Genomic DNA, 20183 nt, shown 5'->3' with positions numbered 1-20183 from the left:
AAAATTAGATGTTCCGGGCAAAAAATTACAAAATTACATGTAATTTTGACTATGGTTGGAGTTGTTTCGGAGTAACGTAGATTAAACATTTAATATATTTCCTATTTTATTCAAATTGATTTGGAATAATTTGAGTTTCCTATTCGGTGCGATTTTTTACTATATCTGATCCTTAACGTAAGATCTTACTTAACTTTAATTTTGATATTAAATATAAGACACTAATCTATTTTGTTTCTAATATTTATCCATTTTTTTCTAAAGTAGTCCTTCTAACAATGGTAGTTCTAACCAATATACTTGATTAGTAAAGATATTTTAAGAAAGATAACACATATTTATTACAAATAACTAATCTAACTTCTTTTCTTAATATTCTCAAATTAGTCAACTAGCTCTTATAATTAGGACCAAATGTAGTATTATATTAAAATTGACGCCATTGCGTTGATTATTGATTATTTGATTATTGTACTTACTACAATTCGTTGTATTTTCCTGTTTAGTGTATTTTTTATTCTTATTATAATTATTAATTTCGATTGCTGTAATTATTGCAAATTGATTTTGTATTGATACGGTTTTTCTATCTGGTTCCTCACCCTGACCTATTCATGTTTTGGAAAACTGCTTTAAATTCTGTATTAGGCACCAAACCATGGATATACGTCGTGTCATTGGTGACATCAAATACCGCATCCATCATAATAATAATAATAATACAAAAACAAACATAATACATAACATATGGATCGATTGACAGATTTTTCTTTTGAAAAATAGAAGATTGAAAGATTTTTCTCTAATTTTACACAATTAAAAATACATGTGCATACAAAATGTGTTAATATCAAGTTTAACAAAAATTTGTTCAAACGCGACAAGTGACAGGTATGTGATTGAGATATGAAAAATGGGTTGAAAGTTGTTTAACTTTGGTCTTACATATAAAATTCTAATTAACTTTATTTTTCATATTTATCTATTTTTTTTCAAAGTAGTCATTGTAATAGTTGTATATATTAAAAGTTCCATCAAATGATAATTATAGCTAATACATATGATTAATAAAGATATTATAGTAAATATAACACCTACTCTTCCGGTCCTAAATATTACACTACAAAGTGTGTCTTATATTTAGGACCGAAAGAATATTTATTATAAGTAATTAATTTAACTAATTTTTTAATTTTCTCAAATTAGTTAATTATATTTTATATTAAGGGTGGAGGTTGTATGACTGCAATGAATGATGTGATAAAATTCACTCAAGACTAGTAGTTGACATGTTCTAAGTTATCATTCATACGTGATGATAATGCCTCTTCTCTTATTGTCTGTCATGAACTCATGATCGTTGTTGATAGCAATTATTAACGATTTTACAATTATGTCTTGATTTTCTCATTACATCAAAATCCTCTTCCTATCCTAGAACATGCCTTCCTCAATTGAAGTTTGAAGAATCCGATGAAGATTGTGGTGTCGTAGCAACAAGATAACTTCCGCTGTAATTTGGAAAAAGTTCCAAAATTTTTCACCATGACTTCCTTGTTAAATGATGTATTTGAAGCTAGATATATTATTTATGATATGTGAATAATTTAATTTTTAGATTTTTTTTCCCCTGAAAGATGAAAATAGCGAACTCCTGATTCAATGGGGAATGGGCTATCGGGAAGCAATAACGGAAGCAGAGGCCCCAAATCGTGGCAAAATCTTCAACATATGTTTGTGCCTGTCTCATTGATGGAAATTCGTAATCCGTTTTATGGCCACCATGAAAATTCTTAATTACCACTCATCCATCCCATCTCAAAACAAAATATTAAGAAAGACTCATTCTTTAAGATATGTTTTTTGGACTGCGTCTTCAACGTTCAAACTAGTTAACTAGGCAGTGGTTACACAGTCATGGAGCTTGCCATCTCCTCTTCCTGTGTCGCAGGTTCAGATATCAGATGCCTATTCTGTTCGAAGAAGGCCAAGAATCTATCGAGCTCTAGTAGATTAAGATACCCGCATGGGATTTCGGATAAATACTTAGATTTCCTCACCCCGTCTCATGCACCGAGTCCTAAAATGGTGGCATCGGCAACAAAGATGGTTTCGAGTGTGTATAGAGGCAGAGACAGCAATATCAGATTCAATAATAACAAGATTCTAAAGCTGGATTCCTGTTTGGTGATTCCGCCCGCACCTAATTGCGGCAAGCCTCGCGCTATTATCAAATTCTTGGGCGGTGCTTTCATTGGCGCTGTTCCTGAAGTAACCTACGGGTATATTGTTTTGCCCATTATACCGGAGATCCATTGCTATTACTAGCTGGAGTTTTTGACATTGGCGTGGTGTTTTGGTCCTTTAATTTGATTATTGCAGTTATTTAATCGAGTATCTGGCAAGGGAAGGTTTTCTTGTTATTTTGGTGCCTTATAATGTGACATTTGACCATACACAAGCTGCCAAACAAGTACATGAAAGATTCCAGGCTTGCTTGGATACTATCCTGACTTCTGGTTTGCCTGAAGCTAATTTGTCACCTGCCCAGCTCGGAGACCTTCCGCTTTTCTCTGTCGGCCACAGGTAAGTGAGTGAGTCATTGAGCGACAATCTTATTGGAATCTGTGGCAAAAAAATAATTTATTTCTTGTCTTGAATCTGTAGCAACGGTGCGCTTCTTCAGCTACTCATTGGAAGCTATTTTTCTGAGAAGATACCCAAGGTGTTTCCCCTCTCTTCCGCAGCACTAAGAGCACATTTTATCTCCTTTTGTGCACAAAATGATTTCCATGTTTAGTCTGAAAATAATATCATATACATATTCTGCTAGATGTGTTTTATTGTGTGGAAGGATGACGCAATTTGTAAAATATTATTTATTGCAAAGTAACTTATAAAGTTAATAGCAATTCAAGGAGTATGACGAAAAGTTATATATATATTTTTTGTGGAAGGCCAATGCCATAATCTCATACAACAACAGGCCAGCTACAGAGGCAGTTCCTTACTTTGAGCAGGTATTATTACTAATTGAATGCTGAATTTACCAGAGTTCTTGCTGCTACCTTTTTAACGAATTCTTGCTGTTGTAATGAATTAGCTATATTGAGTGTCAGATAATTTTAGATGATTGGTTTACACGACAGAAACTTTGTCTACATCATTACATAAATAGTTTCTGTTCATTGATTCACATTGGGCTTCTGAACTGACTATTTTCTCTAGAAATATTTGTTGGTTTGGACTGGCTTCTTTGAGATTCTGCTTTTATCCTTGAGATTTTACACAAATCTATTGAGTCGGGATGGAAATAATTTTAAGCATTTGACAAAGTTTAAATGGATATGTTGGGAAAACGCCTGAATGGACTATAGTATTGGCTGTTTAAAATTGACTTTCGGAAATTATTGTCTATCCAATTCCATTTTAGTCTTTTCTAATGCCATATGTGAGCATTGGCATGTAAATTCAAACATGCCAAGAACTTACAATCCATCTGGATGAAATATCTAGTTGGTCAAGGACAGTCAATGATGCCGATAAAGGTAACGGAGTTGATAGTTTCCCTATATAAACCCTGTTCTGTACAGCATAAGATATACTATACTGGAGTAAATTGCTTGAGGCACTCACTTTGCATGGCCGTTTGATAGAGAAGCCATGGTGCAAAGGCCTTCTAATGTTCATAATCAAATTTCTGATAAAATTGGGCTTTTTAACGTTGAGTTGCTTGTCTAAGTTGTGCTCCAAAGTTTTTTGCTTGAACTGTTCTGCAGTTGGGTCCTGTAGTCAGTCAGATGATGCCGGCCGTGGAAGCAACTCCTGTGTATGCAATGGCTAGAAACGCAACAGGTAGCGCCTTAGCTTGCTTATGATGGTTTGCATTGCAGAGGTGTAGTGAAATTGTGTAAGCATTATATTTCTCAACTTGAAAACTTGTATTTTACTCCTTTGAGTACCAAAATTCAACACCAGGAAAGACCCTCCCTGGCTGGTTTGACAAAAAGTATATAGCGTACCTTAATTTGTTCTTTTACTAGTCACTAAAGGTGATGAGAGATGAAAAATGACTAGAAATGCATTTACAATATTGTAATCATGTTTGGCCCCGCATTGAAAAAGGTCGAAGTGGCATGGAAGCTAGTAATACAAAAGCTTAAACTTGAAGCCTTCGACAAACTGACAAACTCTCAAAAGGACGTAGAAGGTCTTGAGTCCATGGTAATATACCTTAGGTTGCCATTGGTTCTGGACTTAGCGGCCTTAAGTTTTTATTTAGGGAGTGGGAGGGTTTCATCTTGTTGAGGCTCTTGAGAACAGTTATTCGTTGAGTAGATCTCTGAGGGGATGGACTTACCTCACTTTGGTGGCTGGGCAGACATTCCAACGCACTGCTTAAGATGGGGTGTCAATTGCCAAAGCCAGGAGAAGTTTCTCAAGGTCACCCCGGTTCCTTGCTTTGGAATCTCTGACCAGTTAAACATGGCCAAGTCATTCCATCTCCCAGTTCCTTGATTAGGACAAAAGTCATTAGCACTACGTTAAACCTAAAATCGTTGTCCATCTTTTGTAATAATTTGGTGCATACAAGCACGCACACACGCATGTGTATTGGACTTGTGTGTGTTTGTTAATTGTGGTTGTCACCCTCGACATCTGTGCAGGAGATGCATGGAAGACAATGATAAATGCTGTTGGATCAATTGTACAGGAAACAGAGCGGGAGGCTCTAACTTCTTTGACTAAATTTGTTGATCAGTTGCCCTCAGTAATGAATGAGGTGTGTGTTAATTGCAGATCTATGAGATTATGTTACTGTTGTGCTATTGATTACAATGCCTACACGTTTTTATGTACTGTCCACACCCTTGTAGCCTTGATGAGTTTATTCTAGATAGTTATGTTTCTTGTGGATGCTTATGATTCCTACTTGATAAATAAATGATGAAAACCAATTTGACGTTGACTTATAAACATATTTGGAGTTTCAACTTGAGCATGACCATATATATCTGTCAGGTAACTCAAGGGGTATCAGAGTTTAAGCCAACTCCATCTGAAAACCGTGATTGCTTCAAGTGCTCATACAATGTTGAACACACACTACTGGTTTGTATGCTGCCTTGTGTTTTAGGACATCTTTAATGGTTAAATGTCATTCATGAGATATTTGATGTGTATATATTAACCTCTCCAGGTGAAATTCAGTTCTGACACAATTGATGAGACAGATATACTTGAAGAAACATTGAAGCCCCGTGTGGATTCTTTGGGTGGTACACTAGAAAAAGTACAATTAAGTGGTAATCACATCACACCCTGCATACAGGTAAAAGTCCGTTATGCCCTCATCTCAGTACAAAATATTGTTCCATTGCGGTGATCCTCTTCCTTTTCGGTGGTATATGCATCCTTTTGGGTTTTCATAACAGAGACTTTCTTCACGTTGAAGCATCCCTAGATTTTTGTAAATGAAGCGTTAAGAATAAGTTGTCTCAAAAAAGTAGAATAAAAAGGGAAGAAAAAAGTTTTATCGATTGACTTTTTATTTTTATAGAAGAATAAAGCACGACTTTTAGGAGTTTCTTTTCTTTTATTTAGACAACAAAAGTTTCTTCTCAAACTTCTGTTGTAAGGCTTGACGATGGATTTCTTAGAATTCATGTAATCCTGTCTTCTGGTTTCATTGTTCCGTGACTGGCTCTGGTTGCAATGGGTGATCAGGATCCAAAATGGCAAGTGGGTGACTTGTATACTCCAGCAGATGCTATTGCTCAAGGCCTCAAGTCTCTTTCTTTGAATGAAACTAAAATCCTTGCCAGAACTATAAGTGACTGGTTCAGGCGTTTCGAGAGTTGAAGGGACAGGGAAGACACGAATGCTTCAGCAACGGGATGGCATTCGCAGTAAACTATTAGCCAGATATAAGAGGTTTCCGTGTTGTGTATGCAAATTGTAAGATTAAAACGGGTGTCAAATTTGCAGTCATAATCATATATATAATCCTATGCACTGGGTTGATACAAGTCCATGCCCAGATTATATGTAGTCTCTAATTTTGAAAATAAAATTACAAGTGAGCGTACTAAATTTGATTAGAAAGAGGGGAAAAGTCAAGGGATGAGGCGGCTTTGGATGATTTTGTTTGAAATTGTTCATGCATCGTGTCCATTAGTATTTGCATGCCAAGTTGAATTTATGGAGTGTAATGCTACTTGCCCGTGATTACGTTGTACGATTTTTGTGGTATTTTTAATTAACAATTTCAACGCAGAACACAACATGGATGACGTTGAAGAGTAAGAGGGTTGGTAGGCGTAGCAATGAAGGAAGTGGGCAAGGATGATGCAGGTTTGTGAGAAAAGACAACCTTCCTTTGCTGAAACAGACAACTTAAATGTAAACCTGGTGAAGCCTCAAGGCATTAATATAAACGTAAATGTAATAGGAAAGTCAAACTTGAAGACATCTTCCTTGGATACCCTTAGGATTGGCAAGCGATTTCTCTTTTAGGGTCACTATTTTCGACAGGCTAATTTGCCCGTACCCTTTACAAGAGTTTTTTTAATCAAGATTGGAAGTAGTATTTTTAATTTTTGCTCCATGTGCAACGCACGAGATATTTGGTGCTAGTTTAAGGTTATAAATGACATCAAACTCACGATGTTTTACTCGTAAGATAACTTTCATACCATTAAGCCTATTGGCAGATAAATATTTATAGGAAGTTTTGGAAGTGTTTTTATGTAAGTCGAGTCAAATCTTTTATCACATATTTATCTTGGACGCTGTAAAATTAGTTATAGGAAACTAACCCAAACACCTCTTAATATTGTTATTTAATTGAGTTAGACCAAAATGTAAATTGAGACTAATAGCGTAATTTGTCGCTGCTAGAGTATCTGTGACGGGAATAGTATCGCTCAAGGAGATTCAAGGAACCGTAACATAGAATGGAGATGATGGAAAAGTGAAAGGGTGTCCTGAAATTTCACATGACGGATTGGGTTTGATTGGTGGCAAGTTGGCCTTCAACGCCATGGTTAGAGAAAGGGGGAGGGTATGGTTGGATGAGATTCTCGAGACTTTCCGCTCTCTTCTTCGCACGTCAATCTTGAGAAATTTGGGTGAGCAGCTTGAAGGGGTCGTTGTCTGGAATTACTGCGCAGCAGAAGCAGAGAAAGTTTGGTGGTGCTGGTGGCAGATTAAAACATGAAAGATGGTCCCACTTGGCCCCATCTCCCATTTTTATAACACGACAGCGACCTTACATTTTGTAGGGAGGCTAAGTGTGTCTCACCCCACCTTCCCTTTCATTAAATTTTGATCTCACCCACCTTCCCCACATGCATCTAAATCAATCAAGTGTAACAGACGAAAAGAGGAAGAAGAAGAAGAAGAATATGGTCAGTATTTTCATGTTTTTATTCTCTTTTTTTTTCCTTTTTGCATTTTCACGTTAAAAGGGCACTTAAGTTTCTAATTTCCTGAAATCTAAGCTCATTTCTCATGAATGCACAATTTAGTCCAGCTCTCAAGTGGAGACCACAATATCAATGGGAGTCGTATGCGCTTTGGCGAGTTCGTGATCGTGTTTAAACGGGTTAATTTGGTTCAGCGTTGAGCTCTATAATTACACCTACTAGCTTCAATACTTAATATAAAATCTATTAAAAAAAATTAAATTTCATTTTAAATATATGAACCATTTTATTTCTAAAATTTATAATGTTTTTTTTCTAAATCATATTAATTGGAAGGTTCCTATAAAAAATTGTTTCAGTTTACATAATTCAAGATGTTAGTTTAAAAAAGTTAACGCATATTTATTACACTTAACCAAGTTAATTTTTTTTATAATTTTTTTAAATTATTTATTTAACTTCTATATCAAGGGCAGTGTGTAGTATTATGTTACACCTATAAATTTATTTACAAAAATTTATAGATTTTTGTATCATCAGCTTTTATAATATAAATTAAGATTTATAAATTTTCGTATAAATATTTGTTAAAATGTGTTTGCGCACTTATAAATTTATTTATCAAACATAATAAATATAAGTAATTTGACTTAATTTTTATATTTAAAAAAATTAATTGAATTATTTGTTATAATAAACAAATATTGGTTTTTGCGGTCACGGTTCATCAATCCATCGCGGTGAGAGGGCGGGTGACCAAGCCGCTTGCATATCGTCACAGGGCAGCGTCCCACGTGGACACCGCGATGTCATTGGAGTGTTCAAACTGGAGCCACGTGGCAGGGTCAGGTCCGGCAGTTTCGGCTGGAAGAAGATTGGCCGTCCGATTATAAGGGGTCACATCATGTCCGGCCCGCCCTTGCAGGCGGTGGATCCAGGGAATACGCCTTCTCTTCCCTTTGTTTGATTAATTTTAATTATTTAAATATATTTTCAGCATAAAAAGTTTTGGGTTAATAATATCTTTAATCATAAAATTTAATATCATTTTAGTTTTAATCTCTAAAATTTTAAATTAATAATTTTAATTCTTAAGATTTGACTTCATTTTAGTTAGTCTAAATAATTTTATCCTAAAATTATAACTTGTTTGAGAAATAAAGTAGTATTAAACCAACATTTTTTTATAAAATTTAATGAATGACTCATAATATATTTTTAAAAATATATGAATCTCTATGTTCCATTTTATTTATTCTTTTCGTCTTCATCCTCCAATTAATTATACCAATAAAAAAAAAGTTTTGGGTTAATAATATCTTTAATCATAAAATTTAATATTATTTTAGTTTTAATCTCTAAAATTTTAAATTAATTATACCAATCAAAAAATTGTTTCAAGAAGTTGTTAATTTTTTTTATATTTAATACATTTAACTAATTTTTAAATTTTATTAGAATGACTAATAAAGTCTCACATAAAAGATTAAAGTTTTATCAAATTTATTGCCACAATATGATTGCATTTTAAGTAACAAATCAAAGATTGGAAAAGAGGGCACATAAAGGAACGTGTTATCATAAAAAGCAAAGAAGTAAGGTTCGGATGATATGGTTTTCTTTTCTAATCCTAAATATAAGATTTAAAATAAGTCTTACGTTTAGAATTTAAGGAGTATAATATTATGAGAATTTGAACCATGTCTAAAAGAGCATTGCCCGAGGCTTTATGTTTTATCTCCTTATATCACCATTTACATTTAATATTTAGTTTGTAGTTTAAAATAAATCATAAACTATATCTTATATCAAGCATCTGAATTTAACAATTTAAGATATACTTATGTAATGTACAGGCTAGCATTATAATTATACATACATATGATGAACATAATAATATGAGTATATTAAGAGGGTGTTTGAAAATAGTTAAATGTAAGGCGAAACAAAACTTTTTTTACATTATCTCGTATATTATAAAATTATTTTTAAAATCATATTTTGATCTTTAATCAACAGTTCCGAAGTTAAAAAAAAAAAGTCATGGTTTACTATACAGCGCATACCCGCAAATGGCCCATCCAAAAGCAGTGGCTTTTGGTAGGAAATGACCGGAAATGTTCACGACCCAATTTACAGTTGAGGTCAAAAAATGGCGGCAAGGAGGAAAAACTGAACATTTTAAAGAACTCAGCATAATTATAATTTCCGCTCTGGCAAAATATATATACATATATAATATTTCCGCACTGTTACCCCACGAAAGGGACACAAGATGCAGGGTGGTTATTGCTCCATGAGAGTGGGGTTCACTTCGCAGCATATGAGGGGCGTCATATATGAATGCTAATTAATGAGGTTATTCAATAATCACTGCCACTGCACTGATACTTGGCAATGAGGCGGATAGCGAGCGACAGAGACGAAGAAATCGGGCGCACGTAAATGGTGGGAGGGATGATTAGGGTTATCTTTGGGTGCATGAAGAGGGAATGGATTCATGGTTTGGCTTCGACCGAAACAGAGAAGAGAAGCAATCAAAACGCAAGTGGATGAATGTGGGCGTCTGCGATTCGCCAAAAGCGGCTTCTTTTCTTCCTTTAATTAAAATTTTATCTGAAAGGGGCAACTGCACCTGCTGCTTCTCCCATTGGCTCAACTTGGCTGCTTTGCTTTGGTTTTTTCTCACACCACAGAGACAAGGAGAAAGCCCATGATATCCATCCATCTTTGATGTTATCCACTGCTTACTCAACCACAAGAGGCCTGTTTCTCTTCCTCTCTCCACTTCCTTTTCCTTCTTATCTCTCTAACTCTGTTTAAAAAAAAAAAAAAAATTATTCTGCCGCGGCTTTAGTATTCTTCTTTTGAACTTTATCTTGTCAAAAAGGATTGTTGCCATAATCACATCTTTGGCTGAAGACTTTCCACGGTAAACTTTGGAGGATACCAATATGCACATCTTGCAGGGGAAGATAAAGAAATGAACAATGAAAGTTTAGCTAATCTTATTGGCTATTCTTTGATATAATTTTAGTTTTAGGCCTCATCACCTCAAAGATAGGTTTTTTTGGTTCACCAATGATTTATTCTCTAAGCTTATTGATGAACCAAATAAACTATTTTTGATATGCCGAGACTTAATGCCTGACTGCAAGTCATATTCTAGATGTGAATTTTTGGATCCTATGACGCACATAGTTATTACAATAAACAAATTTTTGGATCTTATTACACACTAACTTAGTAAAAGAACAAATCTTTTGATCAGCAAGTTATATTATATACAAAGATCGTGTAGGATGTATGGAACTTGCATTGTCTCGTAGTCATGCTTATAAGCCATAATGTCATGGCTTCGCAATGTAGTGGAGTTCAGAGGCTACATTAAGAGAACAGTAACATTTTGAAGTCGTCTTTCAGGTGACTGGACCAATAGCACTTTCTGGGGGGAAAAAAACTGAGGTCATAAATCATTAATCTGAAAGGGGTGGTGGTGATGTGGTTTGAGTTTGCATCAGTGGTACTGAAATTAAAACATTTAAATTTAAATAATTGGTATGCTATTTAAATTTTTGGGTTTAGATGCTCCAATCTCTTAACTAATTCTTCTGTTAATCTACGGCTAATCGTAATATCCTTCTCTCTCTGCGTGCGTGCGTGCGTGCAGATGTGTTTTCCTCCTGCAGTCATGTACTTAAACTTTAAAGTAGGGAGGGAGAAATTCTAATGTTTTTCACCTTTAATTCTAGTCTTAGCTCAGGGAAAAATAACTTTACGTTGTATTTTGGATGCTTCATCTCTCTTCGCATGTTTTGGTGATGAGTATGTTTCCTTGAGACAATTTATGCCTGATAACTATGTTTAGTAGAAGTTTTTCTTGTTATGATTGTTAATACTAAATGCGACTGTGTTTCTATATATGTATATTCTCCCTTTCTTTCCCATAATACGTATAGTATTAATCGCAGCTCTTTCCTATGTCTTTTTCATTATGTAGATTGCTGGCTGAAGATTATGGTTAAAAGTCTAAAAATCCATGTCCCTGTCTTTGCAATGTAAATAATTGAACTTAAAAATCATACAAGGGAAAGCATGAGCTAGCACATGGTTTAGAGGGACAGGGGAGAGGCAGGGCAAGGAGGGTATGGAGTGTTTCTGTCTTGTATTTCAAAAGGTCTAAGTTCTCTGTTTGCTGAACCGATCCTAATGCTATTCAACTTGCTAAAACGGGGAAAATGGTGTTTTGCTAGCATACATAGTGAAAAAGACAAGGTTTAACAGTCATGGAGATTCTTCTGTCATTCTCTATAGGCTCTTGCTGACGTCTAGGTAGCTTTGGTCCCATAGTACTTGCCGGCAAGGTACCACTGAATTGAAATGCCAATAATTGTTCAATGTCATAAATACCCTCTGTTTTTCCTTATCGTCTCTCCTGTTATATCTTTGTATTATAACAATTATAGGCTGCGTTTTCAATCCCATCTTCATTTATTCAGTGAGGAGACTGAGAACAATTTTTTTTGGGGCGTTATGGTGGTTTTGAATTGATTATGTGAGTGTTAATTTTTCAGAGCACAGAACCACAGACTGGAAAATTCATAATTTTAGTTAATGAATCAGCAAGTCATAAATTCAACTTGTTCTGTGCAAGTTCTCTTTGTGGTTTTTGCTTTTCTTCCCTGAATACATTTATCTCCTGTAGACATGATGCTATTGTATACGTACGTCGAAGACATTTGATTATATAATAATAGAATGAAGGAAATGGATAAAACATATTAAGAAATCACTGAATGAAAATTTTTATCCCTGCACCTCCCAGCTTCTTAGATATATCAAAAACTGGAAAGGATAATTTTTTCCCCTCATCATAATGTCCCTTAATGTGGGCGCAGTGATCTTTTTGGCCGCTGTTGTGTGACTAACGGTTATTCCTTATTACCATGGCCTATTCTGTCCATAATTCTATCCCTAATTACTGGCTATTATACTCTGTTTGAAACTATAGACTGATTCCCTTACTTTTACATTCCCATATATTTGCTCAGTTGTTGATTAGTCCTCTGATGTTCCTGCCACTCTGTCAATAATGCTTGATTTCTTACTGATTATGTTAGTGTGATATGTGATTTTTTCTTTGATAGTTCATATGTACGTACATATTCCCTTTCCATTGAGTGGTTCAAAATTACAATTTGTTATGCTGAAAATAATATTGCTTCTTGTCGAAGAAGGAGACGCCATATAAGGCCATCACTTAGAAGTATCCATTTAAAGCGGGTAATAAAAACGGTAACAAAAGTAGTTTGCCAAAACAAGGAAAAAAACAAATATTTTGAAAGCCCTAGGTTGTCCCCAACTATTTATAACATCCATGAGGCCATCCAAGAAGACCAGGACTTCTCTGTATCAGTATCTGCCTCTGCCTCTGTTTTGTGTACTTTGTCTCTCAGAATTACAGGAGATAACCCATGATTCCACCAGCCCTTGGTCTCTCCTCTCAATTCTATTTACACCAAAGCTTATAGAAGAGACCATATTATAGTATTGAGGAATCCATCATTTTTAAGGAAAGAAACACAGGGAATGGAATTAGATAAACTCTGTAACCTTGAGGAAGAGCCTCGTCTCTCTGGTGCTTATATCCGTAACCTAGTGAAGCAGCTAACCACCTCAAGAACAAAAGACTCCATGAACCCTAGAAACCCAGATTGTGCTGTTGCTGTTGATTCTTCCCAAGCTCGAAAGTTAACCAAACAAGAGAGAGTTTTTGATGGCCATCAGCCAAAGCAACCCACGCAACCCCGACAGCAGCATAAAAAACAAGTCAGGAGGAGGCTGCACACAAGTAGGCCTTACCAGGAAAGGCTTCTGAATATGGCAGAGGCCAGGAGGGAGATTGTCACTGCCCTGAAATTTCACAGAGCTGCTATGAAACAAGCTAGTGAACAGCAGCTGCAGCAGCAGCAAGAAACTCAGCAACAGCCGTCGGTATCCCTCCAGCCTCTGCAGCACTCAAGTTTTGAGCAAGATGGAAGAGTCAAGTCTAGGAGAAATCCTGGATCATACCCATCATGCACAACTAATTTCTCAAATTACATGGATGCTTTTTCTTATTCATCGTTGTCTCATCCTCTTCAGTCATTGCAAAATTCTTATACCTGCCCCGGCGCTTCTCCAACTGCTCCATCCCTTGTGCCCGAAACCCCCAATATCATGCTTCCAAATCAGACTCTGGGCTTGAATCTCAATGTTCATGATTTCACCAATTTAAATGCTACCCTTTACCTTGACAACGCCAACACATCATCACACTCGTATTCGTCTCCATCATCATCTTCTCCATCACCATCTATTGCAACTGATCAGGAAACTCCTCTAGCCGCAATATCACTGGGAGAGGAGACTGCTGCAGCGGTCCATACAATTGATTCCAGTGCTGTTGTCCAGGCTACTGGGGGCCTGCATACAGCCTTGGACGATGAGGGGATGGCAGAGATCAGATCCGTAGGAGAGCAATATCAAATGGAATGGAATGACACTATGAATTTGGTCACATCAGCATGGTGGTTTAAGTTTTTGAAGAGCATGGAACATGGAGCAACTGATGATAAGCCTGAAGATGATGCATACCATATTTTTGAGGAAGTCATGGACTTTCCAGCATGGTTGAATTCAAACGAAAGCTGCTTAGAGCAGTGCTCACAGGATTACTTCCAAGATCCCACCCTACCTTGGTAAGTTTGACCACAAATTTTAGAATTTTATAAATAAATTTCATTAGGAAGTCTTTCTTTGTTCTTTTGGTTGCTATGGAAAAGGAAGAAGTTTGTAGTTTGTTCGAGTCTTTTTGTAACAAAGCAAGAGACATTGTACTGGGTCTCAACTCATCTTTTTCCGTATGATATTTATTTGCCTGGCTAATAATTTGCTGTGAGTTTTGTTTTTTCCCTGGGATATTTGGTGTCTACCCGTCGGCTTTTTTTTTTTTTTTAAATGATAACAGATAACAGTAAAAGGAAACCAAGCTAAACAGGCCTACTGTCCTTCATCATCGTCGCCTTTCAAAACGAAAATCCTACGCATGCGTCTCCTTTAGGATATTCCACTGGGTTATTGACCAATGTTCTTAAGTTGTTATCAGGTATCAATATCATGGAGCATGTTTGGGATTGTTGGGGGTCTCTGTTTATGTTCAAACACTTTGAAAAGCTGTTTGGAAAAAAGTAGTTTGTGTGCGGTAAAATACTTGATAAGTGATCTATGAATGCTATTGCATCTAGCATTTTTTTTTAAAGTGCATTTTGTTATCAGGAGTTGAAAGCCTTCGGATTAACTCGGATTTTTGTCGGCTCCTATGGCTAATTGAAAAATAATAATGCTATTTACCAGTTTGATTAAATACTAATGTTTCTGGAATGGAAACAAACACATTTTGAAAAACTTGTCCTTCAAAATGTGCGTGTTTCCATCCAAAAATTTTGATGATGGAGCGTACAGTGTTTCTGTGTCAGAGAACTTATGGGCTTTTCTTGTTAAAGCTGCATCATCTTGACAAACCCAGAATATCTCTACTTTCTGAATTTTCTTTTCTTTGGAACTTCGTGAATTAGTCCATTTTGGAGAAATTCTTGAATACTCTAAGAGCACCCCATCATTTGTGTTCTAGCCAATAAATATATTCCTAACATGGAGTTCTTGGATTTTAAGAATTGAAAATTATGCTTTACATTTTTTTAGTATTTTACAACGCATGCATACTTTTATTTAAGTTATACTAGGGTTGATAAAAAGGATGTAGAAAACATATTGCAATGTACAGGATAAAATTAAAAGGAAAAAAAAAGATAAATCTTATGATAAATGTGAAAGATATGAATCCCACTATGTCTGATTAAGAGTTTTTTTTTTTGGTTTGGTTTAGCGCACAAATGACGTGTTACTTATTGGAATATACAAGAATTTCTGGACGATTTAATGCATGCATTTTTGGTTTTACTTACATTTGTTTAATCCACACTAATCCTTTTATATGTCGTTTTCACATTTCCTGTTTTTCGTATTTTCGTGACTCTAAAAAACAGCATGGACATTGGAGACATTGAAGGTATGGATGAGGAGTGGTTAGCGTGACAAGGATTTGATTATTTTTGGTTAAATCAAAACTTTGGTATCTTTTTGCTTTTTCCACCCGTTTGAGTGACCGCGGGATTTGATGCTGTAATTCCATTTTCTTCTTCTTCTTCTTCTTTTAATAAAATAAGGCTCGCAATATATCTAAAACGGCAGGCCACTAATAAATGAGACGAATATTGTTTTTTCATTGCGATCTCTCTCTTTTCTTTCCCACTTTTTATTCTAAAAGTATTTGCAAAATGAAAAGAAAAAGAAAAAGAAGAAGAGATAAATGAAAAGGGGAAACCAAAAAAAAAAAAAGATAAGTATGGACGTCGCAGTTCTGATCGGTCATCTCATTACAGACCTTACTTTATTACGCCCGTCAGGACCACGCCATTAAATCATCACAACCAGAGACAAAAGAAGACGGTGGAAACAACAAACTGTTGGTTCACAGTGAGTGGCTTACTCCCTACAGAGGAAAGAACGTAACTTTTGAATATCAAGAAACGTATTTGTTAGGAAAAGTAAAAAAATTTTGCGCTTTAAGTCTAAAAAAAAAAACCTTGATCAAATTAAAAGAAAGAAAAAAGAGGACGGTGAGAAGGGGAAAAAAGGAAGGAAAATATAACACAGAAAATGCCGGGAAATAAAATGTACATTTAATATTCCAATTTTCGTATAGCTGCAATTTATTTTTAAAAGTTGTTATTGAAATTCTATGGGATTTATTAAAAAAACAATTAAGAAAATTATCATCAAGATTTTAGAAATACTATCTTAAAAGAAAAAAATGATAAAAAAACACCTGAAAATTACTAAATTTCAAATCAAGTTTGGTAATTAATATTTTATTTAGTAGTGACAACACTGAATTTATAAAATACTATCATTATTAGAAGGATTATCTTGAAAAAAAATGCATAAATATAAGAGACAAAATGGATTAGGGTCTTATAATTAGGACCAAATAAAAAGTCAAATTGGGTCTTATAATAAGGACCGGAGGAGTAGTTTTTTCATCTTCAATCTTGACTGAAAGTCATCAATGTTAAGACTTTCAGCATTCACATTACGCTTCCCAGCATTCGTTTTCATGAGCCGCCTAGGTTGAAATAATGAAATTAAGAAGCGAGATAAGTAATCAAAGCATCGAGAGACAACAACATTGATGACAAAATTGCAATAAATTACTGCTTGTGATCCTATTTATAAATTTTAAATTTGAAAAAAATAGTGTGATTCATTTTACAAGTTTCAATTTAGTACTCTCATAGTTCTATTTATAAGTCACTTCCAACATAGTTTATACATACTAAGAAAAATCTTAAACCTTATTAAATCTTATTTAAAATTTCATAACTTTTCAGCCTTATCCTTATTTAATATACATTATACCTCATGTAAACAAAGTCAACATAATAATAAATGAAGGGTAAAATTGTATATTCATGTAAAAAGTTCCTCTTAATACCCTATAAATAGAATCAAAAAATATATTCTCTTTTTGCCTTAAAAATAGGACCAGAAGAGTATTTGTTTTAACATTTAATGTATTTTTTCTAATTTTGCCCTTAATTATTTATTTTCTATCCTTTGTCATGACTTTTCTTATACATTTCCCTACATATTTTTTTCATCTTTTTTCTAATTTATTATAAGGGCATATTTAAAAATAAAAATATATTTCTAACCTATTTATTGCTTTTAACTAATTATTTATTATCCATGAATTAGTTATTTAAGCTTATAATAACTACTACAGGAAGGAGTATACATTAAGTGAAAGTAGCTGGAGAACTCAATTTTATTACAGACGCACGAAGTACGTACATTTATTTCTTTGGCTGAAAAACAATGAGTAACGAAGAAGGGGAAGTTCTATACCTATAGCTTGTGTTTTATTCTTGTGGTTAAATATAACAAGATTATCAACTTGTCTTGTGTTATATTCACTGATAGTCTTGGCTGGTATAGGGACTGAAAGCTTCAGAAAACCAGTTGGTCTTCCTCCAATGGCTCCATCCCATCTCTTGGCAAATCTCGTCACTGTGGTTGATGCTGAAAGTTGAAATGCAGTGTCTCTTATAGAAACGAGTGGTTCTTTTCATGACTTCTATTTCTTCAGACGTCTGTTCAATCATTTTCTTCACACTTGGAAGCTTAAATTGCTCATCTGCTAGTCTAGCCAGCCACTTGCATCTTAACTCTGCCGTCTGGAGATTTGACACACTTTCAACATACCCCACAAATGCCATGTTTGGAATTAACGGGTGGATCGTTCCTCTGTTCAACACAGTCAAATTAGCAAACCCATATGACAAATTCAAAAACTTGATGACTGTTTGATCTTTTTCATCTGAGTTACTTACCTGTACAAAGGCATGATCCCTGAAGAGTCCACAATTAAGCTTCGAAATGGGTCTGGAAGTAGAGATTGGAGCTTCTTCTTGCCATCATAACCAGTGGCAAGAACCACCACGTCGGCCTCCAATCTGGTGTTATCTTCGAATTCAAGTCCTCCGCTCCAGAACCCCCATTTGGAAGCCCTTTTGAACTTTATATTTCCTTTGTCTGCTTCGGAGAAGAAGTTCTCAGGCAAGATGGCCATTTGGCATGAAGCGTAGTCCTCCACAAATGGGTGGTCTGGTTTGAGCCCATATTTTTCCAAAGGAAGCTTCCAACTCAAGTATGATTCTATGAACTTGGAAATGGCTTTTCTCTGTCAATTTTGAAGAAACAAAATACTATGTTAGGCTGTTCTTTGATATATATGATTGAAGTGGACAGAGAGGATTAATTTCAAAGTGAATTAGTGTACCATGGGAGATGAGAGAAGACAGAGAAGGGCTCTGAACAAGGTTTGATTAGGCCTTTCGTGCAGAAACTGAGAAGACCTTGTGGAATAAAACAGAAAAAACGGCAATCCCCATATCCAGTAAGATGGAACCGTCCAGCGCAGAGTCCTTATCACCATCGTGCAAGGTTTCCCTTCGCATCCTTCAACGAATCCAACCAATTATTTTAAAAAGCAGAAGGAACCGGGGGGGGGAAAAAAAACCGGCTATCCCATTATAGTATATACAGTATACTCATGATATTAGTCTGAGTCCAGACTTTTTTTTTTTTTTAATTTTTGTTATAGAATAAAAATTAGGTAGACAAAAGGTCAACAAGTCAGGTGATGACGTGAAAACATGCATGATTTCGTAATCATGCATCTTGATGACATTTCCTTAGTTTGACCCCTCAGCTTTCTGACTCAGTGTAACAACCATCGGAAATAGAGTCTTCATAATACGTGTGTTTCTTGGAGGAGTAAATATTTGATGCAGTTCTATTGTCATTACGTAGAATATGATATGTATATTTACCTGCGTTTGCCTCTGCGCATTCCATAGCTAAATCAATTGCAGACTTCTTGTAGCCAACAACTGCAACTCTCTTTCCTCTGAAAAGTTCTTGAGCTTCTTCTTTGTCAAGCTTAGAGTAGTCCATAGTATGTAACACCTTGCCTTTGAATACTTCTGGTCCTTTGTTTGGTGAATACTCTGGCATCCTTGGTACATCTCCATATTTGCCGATGCACACCACCACAAACTCAAAAGCATACCACTGTTCACCAATATATGTATATAACACTAAATCAGTATATCAATCAAAATATACGTAGTAAAATCATGAATGATGGTATGGTTCATTTCTTAAACTCTCTGGAAAACACGAGGAAACATGCATGTTTAGGTTATCTGTATTCATGCGAACTTGTCAAATTATATTGAAGTGAAATGTGTTAGAAGAAGAAAATGATATGTGGGACCTGAAGAGCCTTAAGCTGGGTATTCTCGACAGCAATCTCCCAAACAGGACGGCCAGTGAGAAGCGTGCCAAGTTCAGACTTGTTGGTTTGGTCACCAACATAGCGAATTTGCACCACTTTGGAATTTAACTGCACCAACTTCAACACATCAAAGTGTGTGGCGTAGTTGTGCAAGTATTCAAGAACCTCGAGGTGGGAAGGAAAGGAGGAGCTATCTCTTTGAGGCCAAGGGAAGTTTGAGAATTCAAAGTCACAGCGAGGGGTTTGAAGCTTTGTGGAACTGTAAGAACAGTGTTTCCAAACACCCCCAATAGAATCACTGGCTTCAAAAACCACTGGGTTGTAATGGGATAGCTGTTTGGCTGCAGCAATCCCACTAATTCCAGCCCCAATGATCCCAACTTTGGATTCTACGATAACATGCTGGTTTTTCTGCATAGCCATGATGGGTTTTTGCTTATGTCAACCTCACAACTCACGTACAACACTTTACGGGCTACGTGCGCGCACACAATAACTTAGCAAGCTTGAGCGTTCGAGGTAGGAAGCATAACAGTTTCATGCGGCTATTTATAGAGAGGTACGACCACGTACTTCATCTGTCATAAACCATTTTGATTTTTAAAAATTTCATTATAGTAATCAGAATAAAATTATAAGAGGGGGTGGTAGGTTTAATATTTAAATGGTTTGTCCAATGTTCTTTCCCATAATCAAGCTATATAACGACGTCAGATCACTGATTGCGCGTTTTTAAATATTTAATGTATATTTATATGACCATTGGATATCTTCAGTTGTTTCTAATTAAGTTC

General features: G+C 35.5%; 3 protein-coding genes across 4 annotated transcripts; 2 read left to right on the top strand and 1 right to left on the bottom strand.

Annotated features, from left to right (window-relative positions):
- Positions 1 to 1770: 1770 nt before the first annotated feature.
- On the top strand, positions 1771 to 6107 carry LOC114734049 (uncharacterized). 2 transcript variants are annotated; one of them, XM_028921543.1, is made up of 9 exons: positions 1771 to 2282; positions 2383 to 2586; positions 2668 to 2725; positions 2958 to 3020; positions 3780 to 3855; positions 4644 to 4783; positions 5023 to 5112; positions 5201 to 5332; positions 5728 to 6107. In XM_028921543.1, the coding sequence occupies exons 1-9, from the start codon at positions 1918 to 1920 to the stop codon at positions 5860 to 5862; spliced, it is 1263 nt and encodes a 420-aa protein (XP_028777376.1). In that variant the 5' UTR covers positions 1771 to 1917; the 3' UTR covers positions 5863 to 6107. The 2 variants fall into 2 exon arrangements, with proteins under 2 accessions (XP_028777376.1, XP_028777377.1); XM_028921544.1 differs by having other exon boundaries at positions 1775 to 2282; positions 4668 to 4783.
- Positions 6108 to 13063: 6956 nt separating this feature from the next.
- On the top strand, positions 13064 to 14387 carry LOC114734057 (uncharacterized). The gene has a single exon (XM_028921550.1). It carries the CDS (start codon positions 13122 to 13124, stop codon positions 14169 to 14171), a length of 1050 nt encoding a protein of 349 aa, XP_028777383.1. The 5' UTR covers positions 13064 to 13121; the 3' UTR covers positions 14172 to 14387.
- A 3042-nt stretch (positions 14388 to 17429) lies between these two features.
- LOC114734041 (probable flavin-containing monooxygenase 1) lies at positions 17430 to 19812 on the bottom strand. Its single transcript, XM_028921528.1, has 5 exons — positions 19369 to 19812; positions 18923 to 19163; positions 18370 to 18548; positions 17921 to 18270; positions 17430 to 17834 (listed from the first exon to the last, which is right to left on the bottom strand). The coding sequence occupies exons 1-5, from the start codon at positions 19810 to 19812 to the stop codon at positions 17501 to 17503; spliced, it is 1548 nt and encodes a 515-aa protein (XP_028777361.1). The 3' UTR covers positions 17430 to 17500.
- Positions 19813 to 20183: the final 371 nt, after the last annotated feature.

The sequence above is a fragment of the Neltuma alba genome, unplaced genomic scaffold (assembly GCF_004799145.2).
Source record: "Neltuma alba isolate B1F8T4 unplaced genomic scaffold, ASM479914v2 tig00013064_pilon, whole genome shotgun sequence".
In the NCBI taxonomy this organism is placed as follows: domain Eukaryota; kingdom Viridiplantae; phylum Streptophyta; class Magnoliopsida; order Fabales; family Fabaceae; genus Neltuma; species Neltuma alba.
This window is presented reverse-complemented; position numbering and strand designations above follow the sequence as displayed.

Excerpts from the sequence above, each read along its gene's own strand:
- LOC114734049 (XM_028921543.1), top strand. The coding sequence starts at position 1,918 with ATGGAGCTTGCCATCTCCTCTTCCTGTGTCGCAGGTTCAGATATCAGA. Across the intron at positions 2,726-2,957 it reads TTTCTGAGAAGATACCCAAG|GCCAATGCCATAATCTCATA; the intron begins GTGTTTCCCCTC and ends TTTTTGTGGAAG. Across the intron at positions 5,333-5,727 it reads ACATCACACCCTGCATACAG|GATCCAAAATGGCAAGTGGG; the intron begins GTAAAAGTCCGT and ends ATGGGTGATCAG.
- LOC114734057 (XM_028921550.1), top strand. The coding sequence starts at position 13,122 with ATGAACCCTAGAAACCCAGATTGTGCTGTTGCTGTTGATTCTTCCCAA.
- LOC114734041 (XM_028921528.1), bottom strand. The coding sequence starts at position 19,812 with ATGGCTATGCAGAAAAACCAGCATGTTATCGTAGAATCCAAAGTTGGG. Across the intron at positions 19,164-19,368 it reads CCCAGCTTAAGGCTCTTCAG|TGGTATGCTTTTGAGTTTGT; the intron begins GTCCCACATATC and ends ATTGGTGAACAG. Across the intron at positions 18,271-18,369 it reads GTCTTCTCTCATCTCCCATG|AGAAAAGCCATTTCCAAGTT; the intron begins GTACACTAATTC and ends CAAAATTGACAG.